A 20,958-nucleotide genomic window follows, 5' to 3' on the forward strand; every position below is an offset into this window, starting at 1 on the left:
TCCACCACTCTTTAAAGAAGCTAAATAGTCAGATTCATCTATCCCCTCCTGTAACGACCGTCATTACATGAAATTGAATCCTATCTCCTGTTCTATTCTGAGCTATTTCATTATGTTTGATTGCAAAAAGAACCACCGTTTTTTGATTAGCTTTTGATTTTTCGCTTATTTGTTCAAGACACTCCTGGGCGTTCTGGATGGGACGATGAAGATACACCTGGGAAATATTCTTCTTGGGATTTGGCAACCCCTTATGGATCTTCGCGGAGACATGATTGGTCATCAAGAGATAGATCTTCGAGGTAAGTTTCAAGGCTTATATGAATCAGTTTTAGTCGTATTCTACTATTCTTTCAGTTTCTAGTATTCTTTCTAGTAGCCTATGTTTCACTTTCTAACTGATAGCAAAAAAATACTGACAAAATTATGGAGACCACCATCCCCGAGGTTTTTACAAATACCCCTCTCTTCAAAAAAAGAGGAATGAGAATGCTCTTTTTTGGTGTTCTTGACGTCCCTTCGGCAAAATTGATAAATTTAAGGATTTTTCATTGTGAAGTCTCTGTTTTTCATTTACCTAAGCTGCTTTTATTTCCTTGTATACTTTCATTTACTTTAGATTATCAGGTTGAAATCTGTTTCGTGCATTATTTTTTGTCGCAGCCATAGCCGAGAAAAGAATTTCTCATGAACTCTGTGTATTTGCTACGCATACTGTACCTGGAACGTCCCATGCAGATTCTTTCTTACTTCCGCAGCTCAGTCCGCCTTAAAGCAAACCTCGACCCATAGTACCTGACATTTAAAAAAGATAATTTTGAACGCAAAATTTTTTAGCGAGGAACATTTGCCAGTTAGTACTGATTCGGAAATAGTAATTTTAACTTGGATTGAACTGAACAATAATTTGTAATAAAAAAAAAGCTTTCCTTGATTCCAAAAAATAATTTGAAAGCTCTCAAACATGGCATCAAAGCCGCATCATTAAAAGGTGTATCATTAAAATTTCCATGGTTGAAATCCCTTAATTGGAGGTTTCACCCCTCTGCATTGAAAAAAGTAACATAGTATTTTGCATGTCTTCTTTTTTTCACTAGGTCATTGTATAGAATGGATGATCCTGGAGAGACGAATGGGGCCTTATGTAAAATCTCATCTCAATTGTCACTTACTTCTGAGAATTGGCACTGAGAACGCCACGTTTTGGTGCCATATGTGATCGCAAGTCCAGTGAATTCAAACCATGTAAAAAACATCCTAAAATGCTTTATTTTTCTCCTGAAAAAAAAAAAATCCAAATAGCTTTGTGTTTTTGCTGTACAAAAATCGTATTCTGTTTTGACTTATCAGTAAAGTGCTAGTTTCAGTCCTATAGCAGTCTTAGGATTGTTTTTTCTTTTTGAAGTTTCAGGTGCATTCTTTGCTTTTATCACAAAAAAAATTTTTTTGCTTGTCAAAACAGTTAGTAGTAACGTAATTTAAGTAAGGAGCGACTCAGGCCAATAGTAACCGAAAACCCAAAAAACGGAATTTTGATAGAAATTGATACATCAAAAGAATTGGCTTTTTATACCAATTTCAAATATATAAAATTCATTGAGTTTCATGTTACCTGTCAAAAGCAACGAGCCTGAGAAAATTTGACTGATTTCCGAAAAAGGGTCAAAACACCTCGGAAATCGTAAGCGATCTTAACGAAAATCACACCATTAGATTCAGCATATCAGGTAGCCATGCCGTAGACGTTCAAACTCCTATTCATAAAAATCCGAAGTTTTGCATTTTTTCTAAGTAGAAAAATCACGGGTGTTTTTGTTTCTTTAATATGTTTTTTTTCCCAGGGTTTATTCTATCGAACGGATTGTCTTAGAAGATCGGAAGAGGGCTCATTCAAACGGAAATTATAATTTCTAATGCCCTGCTTCTGACCGAAAAGATTGAGCCACGGGAAAGTGGCGGCTTCTGCCATTTTATGGTACCACTATTTTGCTACGATTTTGCCCCAATTTAAAAGTATCCAAAAACTGTACATTAAGGTTACCAGTTGCAGAAGAAGTAATGCCGCATGGTGGAGCATTCTTTCCGGAAAAAATCAAATAAAAAAACAAGTTTTTTCAACTGAAAGTAAGGAGCAACATTAATACTTAAAACGAACAGAAATTATCACGAATATGGAGTGGCGTCGCCTCCTCCTCAGTACCTCGGTCTTTAAGCTACATTTTAACTTTTTATTCCAATTATTTAAGATTGACTCCTGATATACAAGGACTGTTTAATTAGAATATAAGCTTTTTACAAATTCAAAAATACTTTAGCATAAAGAGCGAGGTACTGAGGTGGCGGTAACCCCCTCATATACATAGTATTTTCCGTTCTTTTTAAGTTTTAATGTTGCTCCTTACTTTCAGTTAAAAAAACTTGTTTTTTATTTAATTTCTGATAGTTTTTCAATTAATGCTGGGAAATCCAGCTCCCCCTTCCATGGAAATTTTCTTCCCTCACGAAAATTCCTCTATGGAAGGATCCTCCCCCACCAGAAAAACCCCCCCCCCTTCCCCGAAAATATCTTTGTACTTTCCAATAGCCAATACTATATGTAAGCAATGGACAAAGTTCATAACTTGCAGCCTTTCCCCCGGGGTCTGGGGGAGGGGCGTTCAAGTCAACCTCAAAGAAATAGTTATTATATCTTTTGACCATGCTGAAGAAAATGGCCATTTTGAAATTTTGGTCAGACAATTTTGGGTAAAAAAGGAGGATGGGAGGGGGGCTAGCTGCCCTCCAATATTTTTGGTCACTTAAAAAGGAATAGAACTTTTGATTTTTGATCAAATGAGCCCTCTCCCGATCTTCTAGGATCTCTGGTTCGATATGATCACCCCTGGGGAAGGAAAAATAACAATAAAAGAAAATAAACACGCATTCGTGATCTTGCTTCTGGCAAAAAATTCCACATTTTTTGCATATAGAGACTCGAAATCTCTACAGTAGGGTTCTCTGATATTTTAATCTTGTGCTATGATTTTCATTAAGATTACTTAATTTTTTAGGGATGTTTCTCCTCTTTTTCAAAAATTGTGCAACGCTTCTCAGGCTCGTAACTTTTTGTTGGTAGCATTAAAGTTCATGGATTTTAAATATTTTGAAGAAGCATAAAAATTCGATTCTTTTGATGTATCCATTATTATCAAGACTCTGTTTCTTACAGCTTCGGTTACTATTGAGCCGCATCGGTTCTTATTTACAGTTCGTTACCACAAACTGTTTGAAAGTCACGTAGTCTATACAAGATAAAAGGGTAATATGGATATTTGTCTTAAATGCTTCATTTAACTAAGTTGATTTTTCTTCAAATTATGTTTAGTGATGTACAATTGCGCATCAGCTATTATGGACAAGGGGGGCCCGGCCGCTGGGTAGGCTGGGGGGATGCCTAAAAGAGCGCATTTGAATGCCCGATTTCTCTAACTCTCCATGAACCTTCAGGTAAATATAGAAAGAGTTATGTGGGGGAATGAGGGTAGAAATTAATTTCTCATCCATCTTTATTTAGACTAAGCCTGAATAATGGCCCTGCGGTGTGATACCTCTGTTCTTATTGCAGAAACATATTTCTGACATTTTGGTTAAAGCTTCGTCTAACTAAACAGATTTGCTTCATATTTCATAAAATTATATACTGGAATGTGTAAGTGCGCATCAACTATTATGATTGAGGGCGGTGGACCATTTTGCAAGCAGGGAAGGGTGGGCTGTAGATGGATGCTTCAACTTTTTAAATTTCTCTGTTTACATTTTAATGGCCAAGTTTTCTAACTCTCATTAAACCGTCATATAAATATAGAATGAGTTTTGAGGAAGGGGGGGGGTGGAAACTGATATCTAATCCATCTTGTTTCCCAGGAATATTTTTGTCTTCGCCATTATTGTTGGTGCTAGGAGTGGGGGGATATTACTAATAGGGTCCCTTCCATTACGACAATCCCTTTCCATGTAGCTCAAAATATTACAAGCATATGCCTACCGGTACAGAGGAGGAAAAGGCGGTTTGAAGCGGGGCATCAAGAGCATCACCAGAAATTTCTTGGGGCGGGGGCAAATCCTACTAGGAACTTTGTTTTGAGTGATTTTAAATGGTAATATTTCTCTTTTCCTATTTATATACAATAGTTCAACGTATTTAAAAATATTTTTGGAATGTAATTAAACATCAGAAACCCTTTTTTAGAGGTCGCGAGGGGTTCAGCCGCGTAGAAAATCAAAAGCAACACGATAACACCCCTCTTCGTTCACCCAAAATTCTGAAGTAAAAATACTATTAAGGACTTATTCAATACGAGTACTGTACATAAAAATGTTGACTAAATATTCAAATTGTGTCCAAAATTTAATTCTAATCCAATATTTTAATTCTTAGGCAGTAAAACTGAAAAAGCGATACGCTACCAATCAATTTATAATTGTTGATATATACAATTTAACAGCAAAATTTACGACGCTTTTGGCGTACTACCCATTAATTTTTGTCTGTTTTTTTTTATTTATATTAAATTATTATTACCACAACTGCTAATACAAAAAAAAGAACGGATAAATCGAGAGTTTATAGGACCAGTAATCATATCTTGGTTGGGCCTGGACATGGTTTGAAAAACGATTAGATATTTTATAAAAAATAAGTTTTTTCATTTGAAAGTAAAGATCAACATTAAATTTAAACAAATAGAAATTATTTCATATATGAGGGGGGGGGCTGTCTTCTCCTCAACTCCTCGCTCTTTACTCTAAAGTATGAATTTTTGTCAAAATTCTTAAAGAACATCCGCTGTCACTTGTAATAAGGAGCTTTTTTAAAGCGCTAAAAAACTTTAGCGTAAAGAGCGAGGAGCTTAGAAGGGACATATTGGTTCCTCCCTCATATTGGGAATAAATTTGTAGGTTTTAATGTTACTCCTTACTTTCAGTTGAAAAAAACTTTTTTTTCTCACATAATCACGAAAAGAGTAAAAATTAAATTGTCCTGGGCACCATCCTTTCAATTTCAGGAATATGACGGAGAATTAGAGGCTCTTCCTTGATTGATGATCAATGTTTTGAATATACTATATATTCATAACTGAATGTTAAGTTCTTGATTTCAATATTATGTTAAAAATACTGTTTCCAAATACTATTTTGGGGAACTCTGAATTTCTTCTTATGAGATTAAAAATAGCTTTGGTGAAAAATTATAAAAGATAGCTTACTGTAGCTTTAGTTTCAAGAAAACTGTCAGCATAAATATTTTAGAACGAAGCATGGCAGCAAGACAAGTCTATCAACACCTTTACCCACTCCCACCTTCAAAGCAAACAAATGGGTGAAAGAAAGACGACGTATAGGAGTAACACCTGCGGACAAAGAAGGAAAGGAAGAGGGCTGGGAAGAGGAACAAGATAGGTAAGCAGCTAATTAATTTGGTTTTTCAAATAGGTATTAAGGTTTCCAGTGGACGTTTAAGACACTCCTAGGGGGCAGTCTGGAACCTTGGATAATATAAACGAGTCTTGAAAATTGTTTTAGTATAAATATGATTTTTTTTTTGTTGCTTTTATTATTATTATTTATTTATTACCCATCAAAAAAAGGTACAAAAGACGGAGTATCACTAAAAAAGAAAAAACACAGACAAAAAAAAGACACATCGGACAAATTACGAAGACGAGAACCAAAAGCACAATTAAACACTGCACTGCAGGTACCTAACATATTTTACTTTTTAAACTCCCAAGTACTGAACAAACATAAGCAATATGAGCATCGCTGTATCAAGCAATGCTTACTAAGTCAAGTCAACTTGTTTACTACCTGGGGCTGCATCAACTATATAGTTTCAGAATACCTGTTTGACATCCTTCACCTTGGATCCAGTAGCGATCTTATTTATTTATTATTTATTTATTGAACACCCGTAATTCACATAACATGATAAGACGGAGTGGAGAAAAAATAAAGGAAGTAAAGAAAAACAAACAAACAAAACAAAAGCACGTGCATAAGGAACCAATTACTGCAATAACTCTTGACATAGCAACGACAGCCAACTATAAAATAAAACATGAGTTAAATTTAAATATTACTGCACTAAATATGGTCATGACACAGACATACAAAAATACTATTGAATTAAAGCAGGATACCAATCATTCTGTAAAGAAATAAGTTTTCGGTTATGCTTGGCAATTAATTTAGAAATTGCAAGATCAAGGTCAGCGAGTTTAAATTTTCTAATCAACGGAGAATTCTAATGCCAAGGTGGAAACCGAAGCAAATACTTAGCGAACCGAAAGAAAATGGACCGGACTTTCAGACAATCAGTCCTTGTAAACAGCTTCCAGAACGGAGCAATATACAAGATGTCAGGGAGGGCTACAACATTGAAAAGGCTAGCTAATAGTAGGTGGTTGAATCGAAATTTTGTCGCACCAATCGATGCATAAGAAGCAGATATACGTCGTACGAGATGGTCTAGGAGCAGTGATCGGATGCGGCGTAGCGATGAACCAATGGGAAGACCCAGATAAACAAGGTGGTCAACGGCTCTTACAGTGGCATCGCTAATTTCTTTTTTCTTATGTCAATCCTATATTTTTCGATTGGATTATATTTCTTGGTATATTTCTGATAATTTTTTCGTATACTTTCTCCGTAACTGCATTTCCGCTCAACCGGACAACCTTGATTTCGTAACTACGGTACTTGATTTCGTAACCCGCCATTCATCAGTGGTTAGCAGGTGAACCGTGCGTTGTATTTTTGACGGCCTTAATCTGGTTGATTTTTTTTTATAGTAGGATCTACGATGCCACTGGTAACTTGATAAGATTATGCTATCTTTCGATATATTCGTTTCTTTCTGTATGAACGATTGAATTTCAAGTCGAAAGAGTTTAATGATGTTCTTCGTCAGATCATTAGGGCTGGGATGAGGATCTCCACGGTATTTACTGATTAAGATCAAGTTGGATTACGATCTGTTGGATAAATTTTTGATAACCTTCAGTCGATGTGCTTTTTTTGGTAATAGAGTTAATGCATGCTGCTCGCAGTATTCAAGTTTGAGTTGTCATTTGCATAGTAACTTCTGATATTTTAACTTTAGTATAATCTTTTAATTAATATTTTAAGTTTCCCTATAGTAATGAGCTTAGGAGTAATATTAGATAACTCACCTAGATCGTTTTTTAGTTAGGTAAGCATAAAAAAAAAATCCTATATACATAAAGTAGAAGTTCAGCTATAAATTTTAATAGTCACTTTGGTTTTGGCAACAAAACTTTTTGATTTCTAGGTGCCGAAGCTCAACCTCCGTGGTCAATATTTTAGAATAAAAAATCTATTAGAAGTTCACTTCTTTTACCTTTATTAAACCTAAAAAAGCTTCATTCATAAGACAAATTTAAGTATTTACAATAATTTCAGCATATATCTTTAAAATAATTACTTTGTCTAATAGATCCATTCATGTGTCAACAAACTTGTAAGAAACTAAAGTGAAACTCAGGGTTTGGTGAGAAAAGCGATGTTAACATAAGACGATTATGGGGACGGAATATTGCAAGAAGCTACTCATTGAACCCCCTAGGTCAGATTTAAGGAATCAATGGCGCATGTACCAGGCGTAATAGACTGGTAATTTCTTCCTGGCGCGCACAAAAAGAACACATTCAGGAAAAAGAGTTACTCAGCTACTAACAATTTTCACAATAGTTAGTTAGAGTTAAGCCTCATTCATTTTTACGGGCCGTTTTGGGGCCGCTCCTTTAAAAATTTTATCGACCAGTGCTCGATATGCTGTTCTATCAGGTGCGGTTCTGGGTAGTTGGGTGATACGTTGCTTATCAAAGTTGTCAATCCACCTCTTGCGAGGTTTTCCCCGTTATCGATGTCCTTCAACAGGGCGGTCGAATTTCACAAAGCGGTAAAAAAAAAGAAAAAAAGCACAGAATGAAAATTATACGAACTAATGAAGTAGTGAGACGTTTAATAGATAATAATGAAATATATCTATGAGAAGTATTTAAAACACAAATTGATAATGTTGTCTGTGTCTTGTTTGTGTAAAACTCTTTCATTTTTATTATTGTTTTTCACTGCTCTTTTCTATGTTGTTTGGCTAAAAAATTATTAATATACGGAGATCAGATCAATTTTCTATTTTAACCCCCCTCCCACCTTAATTTTGTCGGCCAGCGAGACAAAAAAAAAGAAGGAAAACAGCAAATTTTGGCCACTCATTTTGCGGAATACTGTTTTTTTCAAGGGTTCATACTGAAATTTGACTTTACTGGCGCAACGACAAGTGAAGTACTCCGAATGTTAAGTCCTAAATCAGTACTCCAAACTTTTGGCTGAACTCTTATTTGAACTCCTTCTTTTGTGACGCTCCATGCAAAATTGTTTTTGTTTTGAATTTATCTCATACCTTTGTTTTTTCATAAAACATGGAGTATCTGGGCTTTTTTTTTAAACTCTTGTTGACTTTGTCTAATGTTATCTTTAGTCATTAATTTTTGTTAAACCACTCTTTTTTATTTGTGCAGCTTTTATCATTTAGTTTACTTCTCTTTTTATATTTTTGTCATCTTTTTACGTCTTTATTCACCTTGACTAGGATCTATTGATCATCTGTACGACCTTTGACTTTACTCCTTCTGCTAGAGATAATTTATGTGAAAATGGTTTTTCATTTAAGAAGGTCTTATTTTTCTTGACTTGGGAATACTTATTTTTCATTTTACTAAACGGATTATGCCTCCAACTCTATGAATATTTGAAGAAAGATTTTCTCTTGACTTTATTAAGCAACATCTGAAGCAAGAATTGTTAGAGACGATTTACTATAATCCGCTTACTTTTAAATCAGGATTATGTATTATGTGTTTAGACTCTAGGTTGTTTAATTAGAAGAATTAAATATATTTATAATGTAGGACCCATGTGCGTGTCTTCCTATCTGTTTATTTGTCCTTCCATTGATATCTTCAGTCGGAAGTTCTCCAACTAGGAGAGCCAGAGCGAGCAGAGGGAGGTCAGGCAAAAACCTGAAGATTGAAAAAATAAAGATTTTTTCCCCTTTTTAAAGATTAGTATCTTCTTTTAAAGGTTGGATCGGGACTGGTATTACCAAGATGAAGGTTATGACGAAACCCACAATCCTTTTGCGGGAGTCACCGACGAATACACACAGAAGAAAGAAGCTCAATTGGAACAGAGAAAGAAAAAGCGCATGTCTGAGAAGCAAAAGCAAATACAAAAGGTAATGAGCACTTTACTATTTTCATATCACAAGCTTGCTTTAATACAATAGATTTATTTTATTCATTGCTTATGTACTATTCCCTCGCGTCTAACCAAGTGGATTGTGGCAATGTTTTGTGGAAGCTAAAAGTTCTGTGGTCTGAAGTTTTGTAAAGTAAGGAAAGTTTTGTAAATGTAATTGTAATGTAAATGTAGATTATATAAATTGCTTTATTGAATTAATTTAAATTCATATTAATTTACATTAATTACATAGAGTAACTCTTAAGCAAAATGTTTGCTGCAAAATCTTTTAAGGCAATCTTACAACATAATAAATAGTCCTTCCATGAAGTAGAGCTTGGCCATAGGGTAGAAAACATTCAATTATCATATCTTTAAAAAAATAAAATAATATATTTCTTATATTTTCATAAAAATGTACCAAATTCATAGAATTTTTTTCATCATCTGAATCATCTCCTAGCTATAACTCCTCTGTAAATAAAAGAAAATCTTAGGCAACATATATTTGATATCATAAGCGTACACTGCCATTTCGGGGAGGGGGAGGAGTTGATGTAGCAGAAAATTTTTCTTGGTGGAGGTAAGAGATAGGAATTAGAAAAAAAAGAAATGTATTTTTTCACTTTTTTCCAGATTTCTCGAGGGAGTTATCTCGAATAAATCTTAGGATCATCAGTGGTATCAGAGGAGGGGAGGAGACTGGGATTAAAAAAAAAAAAATGTGCCACACTTTTCTGATTTTTCTGGAGAGTTCTTTCGGACCAATCGTTGAGTGGGGAAAGTATAATTTGTCTTTTTTTTTATTTTTTATTACCGTTACCTATTTGTATGAAGAAGTTCTTACCCGACTCTTCTATTATAAAACGTATGAGATGCGTAAGAACAAGTGCCACGGGAGTTATAAAGCACATAATTGCTCCATATAGCAACAATGGGCTAAGACTCAAACTTTGTCCGTGCTAGTTTTCATTAATTGTAAATGAAAATGCAGACGAAACTGGAACACAAATTTCTGGTTATGAGTGACCGGTACTTTGCTCTAGGTGCTTTTGAACTGAAGGAGTTCGGGTTCTGCTGGTAGCTATTGGTGTTCTAGCTGCGTGCTTAAAAAATTTGACTATTAATTATTCAGCAGGATAAAAGTTTCTTGGGAAGATCTTTTGGGATTTGCCTCAGGTAGTTTGAGCATTATGCTTGGCAATAACAATTGGCTGGGTTCTCAAATTAGAAAAGACGTCCCGTGGCTCTCATTTTGGTTTTATATACCACTGTTTTACGTTACGTTCGGCTCCAACCTGTAAACAGCATTTACAGCTGTGTCTCCAATGGTCTTCTTCGGTTTAGAAAATTTAAGGTCTAATAATTTTTAAAAGCTAAAGAGCATGATTTGCTATATCCTTTGGCCACTATATGTGCTACTTTTGATGCAGAAACTGATTGCTTTTTAAAGCACTGAATGGCTTTAGCTGGTGGTCAAAAGCTGGCTTTCTAGCATAATGTCTGAGGTAGAACCACTTTGTGGTTCCAGGAAATACGGAGAGCTATGAGATCAAGAATGGTTGTACGTTATTCAACCAACGACTGTAGACTGAACCTCATGGAGACACACATCTGGCAATAGTTAAAACGACTTGAAGAACCAAGGCATGTTACGTCAAAAGAGTATTGGTACGTGATGCAGAAAATCATATGGTCTAGGGCATGGGTGTGATGTAAAAAACAAAAAGAAGAAAAAAGCCGTGAAGAAAATGTAGTCCTTTTCTGCATGATTAGCTGTTGGGTGAAATATCCAAATCTGAATCTCAAATATTGTTTATTGGGCATGTGTGATGTCGTCGACACGTCTTTGTGGATCTTGTGTGGCTCCTTAAATCTGTACTTTAGGGTAGGGTTTTCGGGGTACTTTTCTTCTGTAACAAGAAAATTTTATGGACTTTTACTTAAAGACGGGGTTTCGAAAAAGAAGAACTAGAAAACTCATTGCTTCCCCCCTTCAAATAATAGCCTTCGTACTACTTAATATATCTTTCAGTGCAATTAGCTTATGTAGACATGAAAACGCAGTTAAGGTTTTTGGATGAGTAGTTTCGCTAATAAAGAAACTCGATAGCGATTCCTAGGTATCAAGTTACCTAGTCAAACGAAATTCTAAATTAGTGGGAGATATTGCACAATGAAGGAATTATCAAACTATTAATATATATATGTATATGGGGACATAGATACAGGGACCCGAAAGGGGTGGGTGGAAATGGAGAGGATACAGTTATATTATTTTAAAAGATTAATAGGGCGAGATAAAAAGTTTAATAGCATTGTTATAAAGGGTGACCTGGGACTTTTTAGCTTAAGAAATAAACAGTTAGTACGCAAGGTTGGTTATTGGGAAAAAATTATTGCTATGCCAGATTATTGGTTAACAAATACTTGAAATGCTTTCAATGAAATGTTATTGGATAAAAGAAAAGATTCTTGGCCTGTGCAAATTAAGAGTATACTAGACAATTATGGGCTATCAGGATGGTGGAATGATGGCATTGGACCTGGGGTGGAAACTGGATTATTTGCAAAAGCTGTGGAAAAGTGCTACAAGATCAAGAGATCCAGGTTTGGCAAGAAGACAAGGTTAATTCAGAATCCCTTGGAATATGTAGAAAAATTAAAGAAGCCTGGAAAGAAGAAATATATCTAAAATTTGGGCTCCAAACTGACACTTTCAAATGGGTTTTATCAGTAAGGGGAAATTTTATGCCTCTTGGGGGGAGAAGAAAGTATTTAGGGAGGGTTAAGGTATGGAGTGGTCCCTTCACTTGCCCGATGTGCGGGGAGTCTGAAGATTTAGAACATTTTATGTGTTATTGTGAAGAACTTAAAGTAGTTTGAAGGGAAATTTTTGGAAGGGATGTCATGCATAGAAGTTGTCTAGAAAATAAAATAGGAAGTAGTTGCAAAGTGGATATTAAAAATTCGGGAAATTTAGTGAGTGTGAGGATGAGACATAGGGAGGGTTTTCTATAGTAGTGTTATTTTCAATTAGTATTTGTACTTATTATGTTTTATGTGTTTTGTTCTATTTGTAATATCCATGGCCCATGGGGCTTTTGTGAGAAATATATCTATATCTATATAGGCGCATCCAATTTATACCTGTAGAAAGGGAGAAGTGTAGAATTTACAATACAGAAAGGGAGATCATTAGGTGCAAGACTGTCTATGATAAAAAAGAACAAAATAAAGAAGCATCAAAAATGATCGTATGTTCGAACAACACCGTTACTTATGGAGCTCAGTACTAAGTTGCGTCTGGTCCAGAATGCTAACTACAATTTATTTAGGGTAATAATGGAAAAAAAACGCAAGAAAACAAAACAAAAAACAACAGATGAATGTGGACCACAATTATAATAGAAAGAGCCATTTAGGAGCTTCTGAAATGCAGCAGCCAATTTGTGAATAAGTTAATGGTAGCGCAGAAAAATATGGAAAAAAAAAATCAAGACTCTTTTCATTTTTTCTTAATCAAGCGTAGTATGAAAAAAGATCTCACGAATAGTTAAGTTTACCAAACCTGTTGTGTGAAACAGAAACTACCTAAACAGATAAAAGTATAATATAAGATTGAGCTGTTGAGTTGCCAAGTCCATTAGATCTGCTTTTCACATTTTTTTTTATATTTCAGACGCTACACTTTAGCTTGGCTGTAGCAAAGAGCCATAAGGCCTCAATATGTTATTGAGGCCGTATATTGCTTATTTTTTCTTCTCAGAACCACTTCATATGGAAGGGTTAGTCTTAGATATTTCGATGGGGCTCATTTGATCGGAAGTTGAAGATTCTAGTGCCCTTTTTAAGAGTCAAAAGTGGTTGGAGGGCAACTAGCCCTGCTCCCACGCCCCTTTTAGCTGCCGTCCTATCAAAGACATCCGATCAAATTTTGAGATAGCCAGTTTGTTCACTATAGTTTAAAGATCAAACAACTATACCTTTGAGGATGACGTGGCTCCACAGCCCCTGGGGTAATCACTGCTAGTTATTAAAGTTGGCCATTGTTTACATATAAGTTTTTTCATTGGAAAGAGGAGGCTTGTTTGATCCTGCGTCTCCAAAAAGGCTCAGGGTATTAAGGTAAAGCTCTCAAGAAATGTTGTGGGGGATGTTGAACAAAATGAAAACAAACGATGTGGATGCTCGTTATCAAAAGGGCGTATCTGCAGTACTTCAGGAACATCTGAGGGTATTAAATTGAAACTGTCAAGTCATTGGTATTTAGGGTCTAATCAGCTCTTTCAGGTATGGAGGAGGATGTTAAAAAGTGTTGGGGGGCAACCAGTTCCCCTCACCACTTTTAGATGCCTCCCCCCCCTCAACATTTATTAAAGTTTTTAGATAATCATTTTGCTCAAAACTGTCAGGAGGTCCAGTAACTATGCTTCTGGAGATTACATGACCCCCTGCAGCCCCCGGGGGCAAAAGTTGTAAATTATGTAATTTGCCCACTGTTTACGTATAGGATTTATTATTGGGAAAGAGGAAATGTTTAATCCTGGGTATATTATCCGAAAAGGCTAAGGGTATTACGCTGAACCTTAAGGGAATGTTGAGGGTGATATTGAAATGAATCAAAGACACTACATGCATCCAGGTTATCAAAAAAATGTATCTGTAATATCTTAGGAATAGCTAAGGGTAATAACTTGAAACCGTCAGGGCCACGACTACTTGCGACTGCAACTAAGACTGCTTGCGATTGTGACTGTGATCACTTGCGACTCTGATCACCAGTGACTGAGGTTATTTGCAGCTGCGACTACTTGTGACTGTGACTACGACAACATGGGGCTGCGACTGTGACTACTCACGACTATGACTATTTGCGGCTTTGACTCTGACTACGTGCGACTGTGACCACTTTCGACTGCGACTGCTTGTGACTTAAACTGCAACTACGACTAATTGCCACTGCGACTACCTCTGACTGTGTCTTCAACTACTTTAGACTGCGAATAAGACTGATTACGACTGTGACCATTGGCAACTGCAACCATTTATGACTGCGACTACTTGCGACCACTATTACTACTATGCCTATTGCGACTGTGACTGCTACTATTGCTACAAGTACCAGTACTACTATTGCTGATCTAAATCAAAAGAGTTCAAGTGCATCCATGTTGTCAAAAGGGCTTAAAAGTTCAGAGGGATGTTGAAGTAAATCAAAAGACACTAGTTGCATCCAGTTTGTCAAAATGGCGTACTTAACCATGTCTATATTGATCTCAGGAGCAGCTATGGGCACTAAGTTAAAACTTTCAAAGACTGGTGGTGGGGATGTTGAGCTTTAAGACCATGTGAATTCTGGTTGTAGAGACACTAGGTACATCCATGGCGTCAAAAGGGTGTACCTATATTGATCTTTGGAACAGTTACGGGTATTAAGGTGAAATTTTCAGGGAGTGCTACTACTTGTGACTTTCACTGCAACTACTCGCAATGGCGACCATGACAAGTTGTCACTTTGACTACTTTTAACTGTGTCTGCGATTACTTCAGTCTGCGAATGCGACTACTTGCAACTGTGACTGTGACCACGTTTTATTGCGACTACTACTCCTACTATTCCGGTTCCGACTGTGACTGCGAATACTACTACTACTGACACTGATACCACTACTACTACTATTGAATTAAATCAAAAGAGTTCAAAAGGGTGTATCTGCAATATCTCAGGACTGGTTGAGATTATTAAGTTAAAAATTTAATGAATATTGACGGGGATGTTTCACTAAATCAAATGTATAAAACAAAGAAGAAACAAAATAAATGAAAAATAAAATCAAATAGCCGGAAAACGAGGGTAGTTGTCAGCCAGTGGAACAGTATTAAGTGAAAATAAGCAGATATTTCGACAAGGACCTCTATCAAGTCGTCTTCACGACTCCACTGTCTTCTGACGACTCCACTGCCAGTCGTCAGAAGACGACTTGGTGGAGGTCCTTGTCGAAATATCAGCTTATATTCACTTCATATTGTTCCACTGGCTGACGACTGCCCTCTTTTTTCGGCTATTTGATTTAATTTTTCAGTTATTAATTTATCCTCTTTGTTTCATACGTCTTGCATAGCCAGTGTGGTCTTAGAATGTATTTCTGTATTAACTAAATCAAAAGACACTAGGTGCATGCAGGTTGTCAAAACGGTTTACCTGGTCTTATCTACATTGACCTCAGGAGGACCTGAGGGGGATGCTGACCTTAAAGCCACTATGTGCATCCTGGTTGTCAAAAGGGTGTATCTGCAATATCGTAGGAACGGCTAAGATTGTTAAGTTGAAACTTTCATGAACTGTCTATTGGGATGTTGAACTAAATCAAAAGACACAACGTGCATCCAGTTTGTCAAAATGGTATATCTACTATATCTCAAGAACAGCTAAGGTTATTAAGGCGGAGCTTTGAGAGAATATTGATGGGGATGTTGAGCTAACTAAAAAATATTATTTGCATAACTGTTGTCAAATGAGTCTCACGAACGGCTAATCGAAAGTTGCTATTTGGATCTAGGATGTCAAAATGATGTGTGCAATATCTCAGGAATGGCAAGGATATTAAGTCGAATTTTTTTTTGGGAATTCTGAGTTGGAGGTTGAAATGAATCATGACCCTTTGTGCATCTAGGCCGTCACGATGGCGTATGTGAAAATGTCTCAAGAACGACTAGGGTGTTCAATTTGAACTGTCAGGGAATGTTGAGAGGGATGTTGAATTATAATCGAAAAAAGAAATATTACATTTCCTTATATTATTTAGGAGATGCTGTTGAACCAAGCTGTTAATTCAATAACAGCTCTAAACCTTGATTTCAGGTTGAACGAAACTTACGCAATAATTGTATTGAATACAAACAAAGACAACGCTCAGATCACCTGATGCAACTGAAAAACTTAAATTTGAATCTGGTATTTTGATTCTTAAATCCTGAAAAACCCGAGAAACACTCATAATATTAACCAGTAATAAAACTTTGGGAATAAAAAAAAACAAAGATAAATTAAAAAAAACTTCTTTTAAATAAAGTTCTCAACGAAAAGTAAAGAGTCGCGTTAAAACCTTAGATGAGTAGAAATGAAGTCCTATAATAATTCGAAATTAAGATGACCAGAAACTATCAGTAAATAATAACTTAAACCCAAAAGAAGCAGAAATTAAACTAAAACTTAAATTAAACGTAAAAGACAAGAGATCTGATATAGATGAATAAATAAATCTTAAAAAGAGTAAAAATTAAAATGAATACTCAGGTCAAACTTAAAACGAACATAAATAACTACAAACAGGTGTTTGGATACTGCTCTCCTCCCTCCTAACCATAAATCTTCTGAAGCTTATTGTGTCAGGTTTTTTTTTTACAGAGAAAAAAATGTTTTTTTTAAACCTTTTTATGATTATAAGATTGGAAAATAATTTTTTTTTCTTAAACAAATTGCTGAATCTTGAATTGGTGAGATTTAAAGGAATTAATATAATTATAAATTTAATATTTAGCTTATTTTCATTAGTTCTTTCAGTCATCTCGATTGTTATGGTGATTTTATTTTTATTTTCCGTCGATCTTTTGAAAAATTAAAGTATATTGTTTAAAATACGTTTGGTTTTCAATAAAACGCAAATGACAGAACAGATTTCAAAAGGTTTACGGTTAGAGGGGAGAGGGGCCAGTATCCAAACTTAGTAATTTCTGTTCGCTTTTAATTGAAAATATTATTATAGGACTTTATTTCTGTTCGTCTTACGGTTCAATATGACTCTTTACCTTTCTTTGAAAAATTTCTTTTACGAGAAGTTTTTGAATTAATCACGATGAAACAACTTATTCCTTCTTTAAGGAATTTTAAACTGTTTTTCAAGACAACAATACCAAAAAAAGCTACCAAAAAAAAGAAAGCTACCAAAAAAAAAAAAAAAAAAAAAAAACAAGAAGAACGAAATTAAAGCACCTGACCGTTCATTAGTGTACACACTTGAAACCCTGGAAGAAAATTCTACGTCTATCTAGCTCTTTAACATTTAATTTTGTCATTTAAGGATAATGAACTCTGGGAACGAAACAGAATGCTTACAAGTGGTGTTGTGACGAAAATAGATGTTGATGAAGATTTTGCAGAAGAAAATGAAGCCCGTGTTCATTTGTTGGTACACAACATTGTTCCACCTTTTCTTGATGGAAGAATTGTATTCACTAAGCAGCCAGAACCAGTTATCCCAGTAAAAGTAAGCACTTTACACTTCCATAATAATTTTTTAGCTTTATTTTTGTATCTCACTGTGATTTTCTGAAATTGGGGACTTCTTTTTGGCTGGTACCCTAGCTCGTATGAACCTAGTATAAGGAGTATGGACTTCCAGGGTTGAGGATCATATTTTTTAAGATCCAGTAAAAATTTGTCCAAAAACGATTAAAGAAATCTTCATTTAAAAAAAAAAACAGCAATCTGAAAATAAAAGCAAAATGTGGCTGCACTTTTACCCCGTAATCGAGATCAGACCTCAGAGTTACGACACCTTAACCTTAGGTTATGTAGCCTAGGTCAGGGGTTTTAATTTGATGTGTCTTCTATCTTCGCTTTGGGATTTTAACAAATATTTCCTGAACTACAAATTAAGGGTGTTATGAAGTCAGTTGGATTTTATTCTCTACACAATTTTCTCCAAAATATTATTAGACAAAAGTTAAAGGTCCAATAACAAAAAAAAAGTTATTTTACTAAGGCGCTAATTCTAATTGAAGGTCATTTAAAATGCTTAAGGGGCTGACTGATGAAAATGAATCACAGATAAATGTGATTAGAAAACTAGTCAAATTGAGAATCGCAACAGCTAAAGAAAAAGGCTTGGAACAAACGACAGCAAAAATCGCATAGAATTGTAAACGAAATTTTGAACAGTCACCTGTGGTAGGAAACTGGAAAATATGTATTTGTTATCTATACAGCTTTAAGAAATTAAATGAGATGATGTATGAATCTAAACTGCTAAAGCAAAAGGCGGGGAAAAAATTTCCTGGGGTAAAGATGAACAAAAATGGACAATGAAATTTACGGTTGGAAAGCAAGGAACAGCGATGACTGACCACAAAGACGATCTAAACAGGTCAGAACTTTAAGAAAGAATTCGTATTTTTCAGAAAAGGCTCAATTGTCTGCGGTTAGAAGACAAGCGACAATGAGAATCCATATATAGAACGCCTGCCTCGACACGCCTGCCGCGTGTCGAGTGCCGGGGCCGGGTGGTGAAGTCGCCGTGCTCCCAGAACTAAATATATATATATATATATATATATATATATATATATATATATATATATATATATATATATATATATATATATATATATATATATATATATATATATATATATATATATATATATATATATATATATATATATATATATATATATATATATATATATATATATATATATATATATATATATATATATATATATATATATATATATATATATATATATATATATATATATATATATATATATATATATATATATATATATATATATATATATATATATATATATATATATATATATATATATATATATATATATATATATATATATATATATATATATATATATATTTATATATATATATATATATATTTAGATATATTTACATAAAGAAAGAAAAACGAGCAAAAATGGGGTTTTTATAGGCCAAATGAAGATACTGAAAAAACAAAGCGAACATTTCGAGAGGACAAACGCCTCTCTTCTTCAGCGCGATACGAAACGGTGTATCAATAAAAGCCAAAAATTAAAAGAATTAAAACCAACTACCTAACAACCATAAAAGCGAGTTATTCGCCAATATCCGCGATTTGCACAAAATCTAAAAAAATATGAACTGCCATCGATGGAAACTAGTAAACAACAGACAAAAAGAAGGAACCAATACATTCACTCGAAAAACAAAACGAACCAGCAATTAAATAAGTTTGATAACTATGTAATTTGATTTCGTAATTTAATTAATGCATTTCTTGCAGACACCCTTTGAGACCTAAGGGGTTGTTCATGTGTTTGATTAGATGACTGGCAAAGTGGTTCAAGGTTTATTTCAGGGAGTACTAAAGTATCCGCTTCTTTTTTGAGAAAACCGAAATATGACTCGTTTATTCTTAAATCACCGGAATCTCTGTTTAAAGCTAGACCTAAATGTTGGTATTTATAAATTTCAACAGCTTCTCTGTAGTGCTGGACAATACTTCTGTCATGCAAAATAAGACTAGCTTGATTAAGCAAAATAGTATGTTCTGGTTTTTCAAAAATGTGCTCTGCAAGGGCAAAGTAAAAATTTTCTGTTTTTTTCCGCTTTTTAAGTGTATTATCAAATTAACTAGAGTGCTGAGTTAATCTATCCGTTAGTCGCTGATCAGATCTTACGATATACCAAAGACCACACGAACAAGGAATTCTGTAGACACCAGAGTTTTCACCCATCGGGATAGGGTCTTTACCTTGATAAATTTGGGACCTGATAGTTTTTCTGGGTCTGTAATAAGTGTAAATGTTATTTTTCCTTCGATTTTTTGAAATGTGGTCTGAAATCCTTTTAACATATGGGAGACCAAGAAAAACTGAATTTTCCCATTGATTTGTGTTTTCTGTGGAACTATCTGATAATCTTTTAATGCATTTTTCAATTACAGAATTTATTAAACTAATTGGACAACCATTCCCAAATAAAATATCTCTAAGGTGGTTGAGCTCTAAATCCAAGAAGCGTGTTGAACAATCATTCAGTGCTCTATCAACTAGAGGAGTGACAACTTTTCACAGCAAGAGACTGATTAGAGGAATAACTTAAGTAACGGTCATTATGTGTGGGTTTTCTATAGACACTAAACTCGAAACATGAATCATTTCGGTGCACCAGAACATCTAAGAAAGGAAGACGCCTCTCTATCTATGCTTCCTGAGTAAATTTTAGTTTTGGATCCAAGGAGTTGAGCAAATGAAGAAAAGTACCCAGAGACTCGTCACCATGATCCCATAAATAAAAAATGTCATCTTTAAAACGAACCCAAAATTCAGGTTTACAAGAACTTTGCAAAATATCCCTTTCTTCGAGGTTTTCCATGAAGACATCAGCCTATATTTGAGAAAGAGGAACTCCTATGGAGACCCAATGCTTCCGTCTGTTAAAAATGCTTAAATCATGGAAGTAAACGGTATTTCTGCAACACAGAGAAATAAGCAAATGAAGAGTTTTTTTTGAAAGAGTAGATCTTTCTTATGTAGATGTGTTAGAATTAAGTTTTTGCTCCAAAAACAGTTCAGCCTTTTGAGGATCACAGTTGGTATGCATTGAATCTGCATCAAAACTGCCAATTCTTGTATTTGGTTTAATCGAAACTTGCTTTACCTTGGAAACAAAATCAGTGGAATTTTTAATATAGTATTTTTGAGCCTGAATTAGTGGGCGAAATATCACTGATAAGAATTTCCCAATTTTTGCTGTAGGAGAATTAAAAGAAGAAACAATGGGTCGAAGTGGATTACCGGGCTTATGAACTTTAGGAAGACCATAAAACCGAGTCATATTTCGGTTTTCTCAAAAGAGAAGCCGATACT

At 34.8% G+C, this 20,958-nt stretch overlaps 1 protein-coding gene across 1 annotated transcript in view; it reads left to right on the plus strand.

Moving 5' to 3' along the window:
• The window catches only part of Prp16 (ATP-dependent RNA helicase l(1)G0007), a 132,956-nt gene that overhangs the window by 21,129 nt on the left and 90,869 nt on the right, over positions 1-20,958 (plus strand). Inside the window, exons 4-7 of the mRNA XM_089096641.1 lie at positions 179-302; positions 5,290-5,439; positions 9,145-9,298; positions 17,388-17,573. Coding sequence (XP_088952767.1) covers positions 179-302; positions 5,290-5,439; positions 9,145-9,298; positions 17,388-17,573 — 614 coding nt within the window. The remainder of the gene's footprint in view (positions 1-178; positions 303-5,289; positions 5,440-9,144; positions 9,299-17,387; positions 17,574-20,958) is intronic.

This window comes from Artemia sp. Qi Xiang Cuo, chromosome 11 (assembly GCF_049724085.1).
Source record: "Artemia sp. Qi Xiang Cuo chromosome 11, ASM4972408v1, whole genome shotgun sequence".
Lineage (NCBI taxonomy): Eukaryota > Metazoa > Arthropoda > Branchiopoda > Anostraca > Artemiidae > Artemia > Artemia sp. Qi Xiang Cuo.